General features: G+C 46.5%; 1 protein-coding gene across 1 annotated transcript in view; it reads right to left on the bottom strand.

The window, feature by feature from the left end:
* Window positions 1-1,851: 1,851 nt before the first annotated feature.
* LOC140210347 (uncharacterized) overlaps window positions 1,852-10,953 on the bottom strand; it is a 73,450-nt gene continuing 64,348 nt past the window's right edge. The window contains exons 11-14 of the mRNA XM_072279222.1: window positions 8,800-9,229; window positions 4,578-4,761; window positions 3,323-3,410; window positions 1,852-2,030 (exon numbers count right to left, since the gene is read on the bottom strand). Coding sequence (XP_072135323.1) covers window positions 3,371-3,410; window positions 4,578-4,761; window positions 8,800-9,229 — 654 coding nt within the window. The 3' untranslated portion in view covers window positions 1,852-2,030; window positions 3,323-3,370. The remainder of the gene's footprint in view (window positions 2,031-3,322; window positions 3,411-4,577; window positions 4,762-8,799; window positions 9,230-10,953) is intronic.

Here is a 10,953-nt window from a genome sequence, read left to right as displayed (position 1 = left end):
TTGACGATTGTAGGGATGACTTGTAGTGGACTGAATAGCTTGAGAACGTAGGTATTAAGAAAGAGGATGTGCTGGAGCTTTAGGAAAGCATCAAGTTGAATAAGTCACTGGGACCAGACGGGATGTACCCCAGGCTACTGTGGGAAGCAAGTGAGGAGATTGCTGAACCTCTGGCAATTATCTTTGCATCATCAATGAGGACAGGAGAGGCTCCGGAGGATTGCAGGGTTGCGGATGTTGTTCCTTCATTCAAGAAAGGGAGTAGAGATAGCCCTGGAAATTATAGACCAATGAGTCTTACTTCAGTGGTTGGTAAGTTGATGGAGAAGATCCTGAGAGGCAGGATTTGTGAACATTTGGAGAGGCATAATATGATTAGAAATAGTCAGCACGGCTTTGTCAAAGGCAGGTCGTGCCCTACATACTGACTGAATTTTTTGAGGATGTGACTAAGCACATTGAAGAAGGTAGAGCCATAGTTGTAGTGTACATGGATTTTAGCAAGCCATTTGATAAGATACCCCATGCAAGGCTTATTGAGAAAGTAAGGAGACATGGGATCCAAGGGGACGTTGCTTTGTGGATCTAGAACTGGCTTTCCCACAGAAGGCAAAGACTGGTTGTAGATGGGTCATATTCTGCATGAAGGCCGACCAGTGGTGTACCTCAGGGATCTGTTCTGGGACCCCTACTCTTTGTGATTTTTATAAATGACCTGGATGAGGAAGTGGAGGGGTGGGTTAGTAAATTTGCTGATGACTCAAAGGTTGGGTGTGTTGTGGACAGTGTGGATGGCTGTCAGAGGTTAAAGTGGGACATTGATAGGATGCAAAACTGGGCTGAGAAACGGCAGATGGCGTTCAACCCAGCTAAGTGTGAGGTAGTTCATTTTGGTAGGTCAAGTATGATGGCAGAATATAGTATTAATGAAGACTCTTGGCGGTGTGGAGGATCAGAGGGATCTTGGGGTCTGAGTCCATAGGACACTCAAAGCTGCTACGCAGGTTGACTCTATGGTTACGAAGGCATACAGTGCATTGGCCTTCATCAATCGTGGGATTGAGTTTAAGAGCCGAGAGGTAATGTTGCAGCTCCTTAGGACCCTGGTCAGACCCCACTTGGAGTACTGCGCTCAATTCTGGTCGCCTCACTATAGAAGGATGTGGAAACCATAGAAAGAGTGCAGAGGAGATTTACAAGGATGTTGCCTGGATTGGAGGGCATGCCTTGTGAGAATAGATTGAGTGAATTCAGCCCTTTCTCCTTGGAGCGACAGAGGATGAGAGGTGGCTGATAGAGGTGTACAAGATAATGAGAAGCATTGATCGTGTGGATAGTCAGAGGCTTTTCCCCAGGGCTGAACTGGCTAGCATGAGAGGGCATAGTTTTTAGGTGCTCAGAAGTAGGTACAGAAGAGATGTCAGGGGTAAGTTTTTCTATGCAGAGAGTGGTGAGTGCATGGAATGGGCTGCCGGCGGTGGTGGTGGAGGCGGAACCAAAAGGGTCTCTTAAGAGACTCCTGGATAGGAACATGGAGCCTAGAAAAATAGAGGACTATGGGTAACCCTAGGTAATTTCTAAGGTAGGGACATGTTCGGCACAGCTTTGTGGGCCAAAGGGCCTGTATTGTGCTGTAGATTTTCTTTGTTTCTATGTGTCAATGTTCCCACCGCTATCTCTCCCTCCCTCAACCATACAGGTAAAATATCATCAACACGTTATCCACTGGGGAGGCAAAAGAACTGATGCAACATTACAGTGGTTTGCAAACTTTAAATATATTTAATACGTTTTGGAAAGAGATACATTTACAAAAAGTAGGAAGTTAAGGACTAAAATTTCCACTCAGTAGATTAGTAAGTTATAAAATGATTTCTTCTCAAATTTAAGCGGCGTCGTATCATGTCCAAGACGTAAGAGGCTGGAGCGTAAGTGGACAGGGGCATCAGCGCACTGTAGAGGCGTTGAATCGCCGAGAAACGGCTGAAGCGTTTTTTCTGCAGGTCATTGCCAACATGGACTGTTACCGCCTGCAAGATGAAAAGTGAAAGTTTACTTTGAACTTGGAACTTTGAAAAATTTTCTATCGAAGTATGTACAGTACTGTGCCAAATTCTTAGGGACAGACACACACACACAACCATACATAGAAATAGCGTGCCAAAGACTTTTGCACAGTGCTGTAGTGATTTTATGGATTACACTGTACTGCTGCAAAAAAAATACAAATTCCATTATGTATGTGAGGGATGATCAACCTGATTCTGATGTGGGTCTCTATTGTGGACTGGGAGAGGGGGGATCATGGTTGGGAATAGGGGAAGGGAGAGGCAGTGAGTGGGAAGCACCAGAGAGACATCTGTAATGATTAATAAACCAGTTGTTTGGAATCAAATGGCCTTGCCTGGTGTCTCAGGGCTGGGTGTGTCTGCAACCACGCTATCCAAGTGCATTGGCACTCCTCCTCTGCCACCTGTCCCACACCCCTCTCGCGGTGCTCCACCCTCGCCATTCCCAACATTCTTTGCTCCTGCCAGATTTACAAGCTCGCTCTCCGCTCCATGTTGACAAATACAGCGCTGTGTGCAAAAGCCTCAGGCACCCTAGCTAGATCGATATGTAACGCTCGGCTCGATCAACTCACGTCCGTCTAGGGGAACTGCCGTAGGCCCTACCAAACTGTGTACTCACGTTTGCGTAGACGCTACGTAATGCACCCCGATACAAGCCCACACTGTAAAATATCAGACAATACACAATGTACAGTTAAGTTACACTTTATAACTCTTTTTGGTGGTGTGGTAGTGGACACAAAAAAAAACAAAGGTGCCACTCAGTAAATTTGTCAGTTTTGTGCACCAAATTAAGTCATTGGAGCTCACACCTCCCCGATCCGTCCACAAACGACCTCTGAACCTCCAACAACCTTCGAACCGTCAAATTCCGGTATCCGCCGTCCCGGAACCGCCGACTGCTCCCGCACTCGTCCGTCCTCTTCACTCGCCTTGAGCAGGTACACAAATTGGGTGTGACATATATATGTGAACAGGGCTTCTTATAATGTCAGGCACTGAACCAAGATGAAAGAAATACATGAATTCCCCAGCTCCACAGAAATATAGTGATAGTTACGACATGAACAAGACTATAGCCTATCACTACACTTCAGTGTATAACTGGTACAATAAAACATATCATACTTAATTTAATAATATGACAAAGTATTGCATGGTTGTACTCACTAATTATCATAAAATATAATTATCAAGCAAGTAACGTTGTTTGCTTAGAAGCCATAGGGTTGTTAGTGAGAAAAATTTACCTTTGTATTGACGAGCACCACAGATGTAGCCTGACTTCTACGGCTGAGTCAGAGCAGACAGCAGGGCCCGCAGTGCTGAGCAGTGTCCCTAAGCAGGTATCAAAATAACAGAAATAAAGCAAGTAAGTTTTTTACACTTTCAGCCACCTAAATTGGAACCAAGTAATCAAGTATGAAACAAGAACGTCTGATGAACAATTGGTTAAGCCACGAGTATTGGTGAATATTAGTATCAAAAGCGGTAGGTTGGCAACTCTGCCTCGTACCGTTTCTCTCGCAGAAATGGTTGGACAGGAAGTGTACCTGTGTGTGTGGATACCCACAATATCCTCACACATCGGGTATTACATGGTTAGACCAATACAAATCCTGTTTAGTCTTTAAGTATATAAAAAGTGAAAGAAGCTTGAATATTTACAGAAATTATAATTGTATCTGTATGAATAGAAAATATCGCATTTTGTAAGTGAGAAATGTTAACGGGGAGGACAGCAACCACTTGGGAGGTTTGGAAATCTATTTCGTCTCGTTCATTGCTCACTACTCTTTTTCCTATCAACACAAAGATAAAAAGAGCCTCTTTTCAATCAACTATAGCGGCCACTGTTAAATTCCCCGCTTGTATATTTTGACATTTTTTACAGAGGTGCCGGAGTGGCACTCTGGTGAGATCCAGCAGCAGTGCACCCCTGGCTGAGGGGTAATAACTGTTCCTGACCCTGGTGATGTGGGTCCTGAGGCTCCTGTACCTCCTTTCTGATGGTTGAGGGGTAATAACTGTTCCTGAACCCGGTGGTGTGGGTCTTGAGACTCATGTACCTCCTTCCTGATGGTTGTGGGGTAATAATTGTTCCTGACCCTGGTGGTGTGAGTCCTGAGGCTCCTGTACCTTCACCCTGATGGTTGAGTGGTAATAACTATTCCTGAACCTGGTGGCACTGAAGGCATTACGCTGACTGCGGTGCTTTACAGACACTTAGATAGGCTGACGGATGATGGAAAATGGCAGGCTGTGCGGGAGGGGAGGGTTAGGTTGATTGATTCATTGATTGAGAGACGGCACAGAATTGACCCTCCCGACCCTTTGAGCCTCACCGCCCAGCAATCTCCCGATTTAACCCCAGCCTAATCACGGGGCAATTTACAATGACCAATTAAACTACTGACCAGTATGTCTTTGGACGGTGGGAGGAAACCGGAGCACCCGGAGGAAACACCAGAGAAAATTTCTGGCGTTCACCTTTTTTTTTTTTACCTGCCATGACTGTTGAGGTCCCTTTGTCTAATCCTGGGTTTGCTCCTGTCCTCGGTCACCCTCTCGGGATAGGCAGACGCGTTGCGAAACCTCTCGGCAACTTGATTCTGCTGGTGCTCGGGCGGGTTCCTGCAGTCGCGTTCCACGGCACTGTCCCGTAACCAGCTCATGCAGCAGATCCTGTCTGGGGTATGAACTGAATACTTTAGCTATCGAAAAACATTCAAGATTGTTTACTGTCATTTTCAGTACCCAAGTGTCAAGGAGAATGAAATAATCGTAACTCTGGATGGGATGCAGGAGATAAATAAAACACACCAAGCTAAACACAAGAAAATCTGCAGATGCTGGAAATCCAAGGCAACACACACAAAGTGCCAGAAAAACTCAGCAGGTCAGGCAGCATTTACGGAAAAGTGTAAACAGTTGACGCATTAGGCTGAGACCCTTCATCAGGACTGGAAAGGAAGGGAGAAGGCATTGATGGTGGGGGAGGAGAGGGAAGAAGTACGAGGTGGTAGGTGATAGGTGAGACCGGAAGAAGGGGTGGGGTGAAGTAAAGAGCTGGGAAGTCGATTGGTGGAAGTGATGAAGGGCTGGGGAAGGGGGAATCTGATAGGAGAGGACAGAAGGCCATGGAAGAAGGGGACGACGGTGGAGCACCAGAGGGAGGTGATGGGCAGGTAAGGAGATAAGGTGAGAGAGAGAAATGAGAATGGGGAATGGTGAAGAAGAAAACTAGAAGTTCGAAAAATCGATGCTTAACTCATTACTAAGATAAGCTCCATAAGATAAAGAACACAATAATAATAATAATAAAAACACAAAAAATATAAATACATAAGATAGCTTATATACATGGATTGATTGTACGTGCATAAAGTGACACTAGGCACAGGAGTGTCTCAAAATCACAATCAGCTTTAATACTATCAGTATATCCCATGAAATTTGTCGTTGTGCAGCAGCAGTACCTTGCAATAGAAAATAAGAACTGTGAATTACAGTAAATATATAAAAAATTAAACAATTAAATAAGTCTTGCAAAAAGACAAAAAGAAAATAGTGAGTTAGTGTTCACAGGTTCAATGTCCATTCAGAAATCTGATGACGGGGGAGAGGCTGTTCCTGAATCACTGAGTGTCTGTACAGAAGGTGACTCCGACAGGAAATGATCAGGTAGTGGTGGTTGGGGGTGTGGGTTAGTCACTGTTTCTGAGTCCGCTGGTCCAGGCGTGGATGCTATGCAGCCTCCTCCCCAATGGGAGAAGGACAAACAGTCCGTGAGCAGGGTGGGTGGGATCCTCCCTGACGTTACTGGCCCTTTCCCGGCCTTGATGGTGGGTAAGCTCCTGGACCGGCTTAACTCACCCCCCAGTGGCTCGTGGGTGTGGACCCACTTCTGGGGATACTGTGTTCTGATGTTTGATGTTCTGAGCGTTACTCGTTTGTTGTTTCTGTTGTTTGCGTGACTTTGCACGTCTAATGGTCTTGTTTCGTGGGTTGCTTTCTTTAAGTGGGTTCTCTGACATTTCTTTGTTTTGTGGCTGCCTGCAAGAAGATGAGCCTCGAGGCTGTGCGCCGTAAGCATACTTTGATAATTACTGTACTTTGAACTTGGAATACATCCTTGATGGCTGGTAGTCTGGTGCTGGTGATGCGTTGGGCACTTAATTGTTTCCTGAAACACTTAATTCAACAACTAATAATTCAGTTTTATTCAGCCCACAAGGCTGTAATAAAATCTAGCACACATTCAGAATTTTAAAAAAATGTTTCTACACAAGGTTTATTAGCCACTTTGTTCGGTACACCGCCTCGTAAATGCAAATATCGAACCAGCCAATCATGTGGCAGCAGCTCAGTGCATGAAAGCATGCAGACATGGTCAAGAGGTTCAGTTGTTGCTCAGACAAGCAAAAGAATGGGGGAAGAAATGTGATCTAAGTGACTCTGACCGTGGAATGTTTGTTGGTGCCATACGGCGTGGTTTGAGTATTTCAGAAACTGCTGATCTGGGGATTTTCAATCACAACAGTCTCTAGAGTTTATAGAGAATGGTGTGAAAAACTAAAAAAACATCCCGTGAGCAGCAGTTCTGTGGGTGAAAACACTTTGTTAATGAGGGAGGTCAGAGGAGAATGGCCAGACTCTTCGGCACCCTAGCTCGCGCTCTCTCTCTTTCTCTCTCTCTCTCTCGGTATATATATATAGACTTTTGCACTGTACTGCACACGTATAAATGAACTTGAATCTTGAACCTTGAGAACAGCTGACAATCTCTCTGGCTATCCATCCCATAGGATGATGACGGTTACTTTCAGTCAGTTAGTGGGGTTTGATATGTGCATCCTGGAGTGACTGTACAGGCCGATCCTTGACGGGCACTGCTTGCCACATACTTGGCAGGTGAGGCCTGGAGGGACAGCAGGGGCAGAAGCTCTGTTGTGGCGCTTCCTGTGCCTTTCCTCTGTTGCCTCGTTCAGCTTGTTCTCAGCAGCGTCCACACCTTTTCTGATGGCGTCCCTCCACTGTGAGCGATCTTGAGCCAGATCTTCCCATGTTGATGGGGCAATGTCAGGTTTCTTGAGGCTCCTGTGCAGAACTTCCCTGTACCGTAGTCGCTGGCCTCCTCATTTTTGGGTACTACTGGACAATTGGCCGTACAAGATGTCCTTGGGCAGTCTTCCGTCAGGCATTCTGACAACATGTCCTGCCCAGTGCAGTTGGGCTGACATCACCAAGGTTGAAACTGCTGGCATTCCAGCTCGAGAGGGGACCTCGGTATTGGAGACCTTGTCTCGCCAGGTGATCTTCATCAGAGAACGTAGGTGACACTGCTGCAGTTGGTCAAGCTGGCGTAAGTGTCTCTGACATGGGCACCATGTCTCACATCCGTTATAACAAGGTTGATATGGCAATGGCCCTGTGTACCTTGCACTTGGTGGCCAACCTGATGTTCTGTGACCAAACTCGATCTTTCAGCTGACCGAAGGCAAAGCAGGCTTTTCTGGTTCTTGACTCAGTCTCTACATCCAGAGAAGCTGAGGATGTGATTATGCTTCCCAGGTAGCAAAACTTGTTGAGAGCATTGAGACAAGTGTCATCAATGAGTTCAGTTGGTTCTTCGTAGCTTCAGCCAGGAGCTGGTTGGTACAAAACTTCCGTCTTTTTCAGGCTGATTGTCAGTCCGAAGCTTTTGGCTGCACTGGTGATCTCCCTTAAGTCTTCGAGAGCATGGGCAACCAGTGCACAGTCATTAGCAAACTGCAGCTCATGCGCCACAATGTCCCTGCCTTTTGATTTTGCTCTCAATCTTGCGAGGTTGAGGAGCCTGCCATCAGCCCTTGTTTGTAGGAAGACCCCTGACTTCAGGTCTGATGTGGCATCCTAAAGAACAGCAGCGAAGAATGGTCCAAACAGAGTAGGAGCCAGAACACAACCCTGTTTTACGCTGTTGCTGATGGATAATGGGTTTGACAACTCACCACACATATTGATGCGGCCTTCCATGCCTTTGGGGAACCGACGGATGATGTTGGTTAGGCATGGGGGTGGGGGGCAACCGAATTTTGGTAAGAGCTTCCACAGCTGACAATACTCTGAATGTGGTCTGAAGGTTATGTTTCCCTTACTTCGAGGTTCAAAGTTCAAAGTAAATCTATTTTTGAAGTACATATACGTCACCATATACTACCCTGAGATGAACTTTCTTGCGGGCATTCACAGTAGGAAGGGGAAGGGGAAAAATTGCAGTGTCCAGATGTGCAAAGCTGATGGAGACCTGTCCACACAGACTCAAGGCTATAATTGCTGCCAAAGGTGCATCTATTAAATAGTGACTTGAAGGGGAAAAATACTTAGGTAGTCAATTGTTTTGTGTTTAATAATTCTAATTAATTTAGAGCACTTTGTAGAGATCTGTTTTCACTTGGTCACAAAAGAGATCTTCTCTGTTGATCAGTGTCAAAGCAGCCAAATTAAATCCAATATGATTCAGTGTTGTAAAACAACAAAACATGAAAACCTCCAAAGGGGACGAATGCTATTTTAGAGGCACTGTACACACAATCGCTGACAAGCAACCAATGGGCAAGAGAAGACAAACTGTGCAAATACAAAGACTAAACAAGTAATACTGAGAACACAAAGTCTGGAGTCCCTGCAAGTGAGGAAACCCAGATTTCGAGTTTAGAAGGCTAAAAGGTTGTATTTCACTTACTGTAACCCCAGCAGTTGCAACAGGAATCACGCTGATCCCGAGGTGCATTTGAAATCTCCTCAGTGACATTAACGTGCCCTGCAGCATCAGTCTGTCCGGAACAATTCACATTGCTTGCCAGGCCCACTTGGCTGCGGTTGCGTTTCAGGACCTTAGACAACTTCTTGATGGCCTTCGAGGTGGCATGCGGGTTGCCCGTTGCGCTCAGCGTCTCTCTAGCGGCCTTTTGCCCCCCCTGGGGGAGCGCCTGGGCCCCGGGGCCACCTTGGCTCCTGGGCTGACTCTGGACCTCAGGGAGGAATTGCCTCGAGCTCCCATTCTGCTCTGTGCTTTCGGCCGGCAGCGTGCTGCACGCGTCTGCTGGTTCGGTTTCCTCCCCAACAACTGTGCTCTTCTGGTCAAGCTCCTCGAAGATCTCCGACTGGGTATTCTGAAGAAAACAGAAATATAGATGAAAGGTTTAGAACACAGAATGTTGCAGGCCATTCAGCCCACAATGTTGTGCTGACCTCATAACCTATTCGTAGATAGACTATAAATCTTAGCAACAGAATTAGGCCACTTGGCCCTCTGAGTCTGCTCCACCATTCCTTCATGGCTGATTTATTGTCCATCTCAACCCCAGCCCTCTGCCTTCTCCCCGTAACCTCTGACACACTTACTAATCAAGAGCCTCTTAACCTTCATTTTAAGTACACCCAACGACTTGGCCTCCACAGCCGTCTGTGGCGATGAATTCCACAGATTCACCACCCTCTGGCTAAAGAAATTCCTCCTCATCTCCGTTCTAAAGGGACGTCCTTCTATTCCATCATGGCTCATTTATAACCTCAACCACATTCTCCTGCCTTCTCGCCATAACCTTGGATGCCCTGACTAATCAAGAGCCTATCAAACTCTGGTTTTAAATATCCCCAATGACTTGGCCTCCACAGCCGCCTGTGGCGATGAATTCCAGATTCACCACCCTCTGGCTGAAGAAATTCTTCCCCATCTCTATTCTAAAGTGACGAACCTCATTTCTGAGGCTGCACTGTCTGGTTCTCCACTCTCCCACTTTCAAAAACATCCTCTCTACGTCCGCTCTGTATAGACATTTCAGTCTAACCTGACTGAGATATTTTAAAGAAAAGGCACAGTGTTGGATCAGTTTAATATTCTCGGGAAATAATTGCAAGGGACCCATTAGTATCTGTTCAAAACTCGGACAGTTTCTTTCAGGATGGGCAATGCAGTAACTGCATTTGCCACCTGGAAACATGAGGGAAAACTTTTTCACTCAGAGGGTGGGGAGAGTTTGGAACAAGCTGCCAGCATAAGTGGTGCGTGCGAGCTCGGTTTCCACATTTAACAGAAGTTTGGATAGGTACATGGATGGTAGGGGATATGGATGGCAATGGTCCCAGTGCAGGTCGATGGGAATAGACGGTTTAAAATGGCTGGACATGGACTAGATGGGCTGAAGGGCCTGCTTCTCTGCCGTATTTTTCTATGACTCTCTGAAGCCGCAGGAATCTTCTACCTTGTGGGAATGGAGCTTTCCCAACTGATTTCACTCCCACCAACTCCCCACCTGGGCATGGGGTTAAAAACCCAGAGCTGCAGAAACCCCAACAGAAGCTCCATCCCTGGAAGAGGAAGGATATGCCAAGAAGATGGGCCACACCTGGGAACAGGTTGAAAGACTCCCAGGATGGAGGACTCTGGTGAGCTGCTGTCAAAGGCCTGTGCCCCAGATGGCGTTAGTGGTTCTGTAACTTGGTGTTCGCTCCCCACACTGCATTCTCGATCCAGCCAAGCCACTACAATCAGGGGGCCGGTTCAGGCTGAGCAGTGATGGGACACTGAACAGACTCTCTATACACTGACTGGCCTGATCTCAAATAATAACAAGGCAGCCCAGACAGAAGTGGTCATCACCCTGACACAGTGGTGTCAAGAAAACAACCTCTCCCTCAATGTCGCAAAAACAAAGGAGCTGGTTGTGGACTACAGGAGGAATGGAGACATCAATTGACATCAATGGATCTGGGGTTGAGAGGGTGAACAGCTTCAAGTTCCTCAGTATACACGTCACCGAGGACCTCACGTGGTCTGTACATATCAGCTGTGTGGTGAAAAAAGCACAGCAGTGCCTCTTTCACCTCAGACAGT

This window comes from Mobula birostris, chromosome 15 (genome assembly GCF_030028105.1).
Source record: "Mobula birostris isolate sMobBir1 chromosome 15, sMobBir1.hap1, whole genome shotgun sequence".
NCBI classification, from domain to species: Eukaryota; Metazoa; Chordata; class Chondrichthyes; order Myliobatiformes; family Myliobatidae; genus Mobula; species Mobula birostris.
This window is presented reverse-complemented; position numbering and strand designations above follow the sequence as displayed.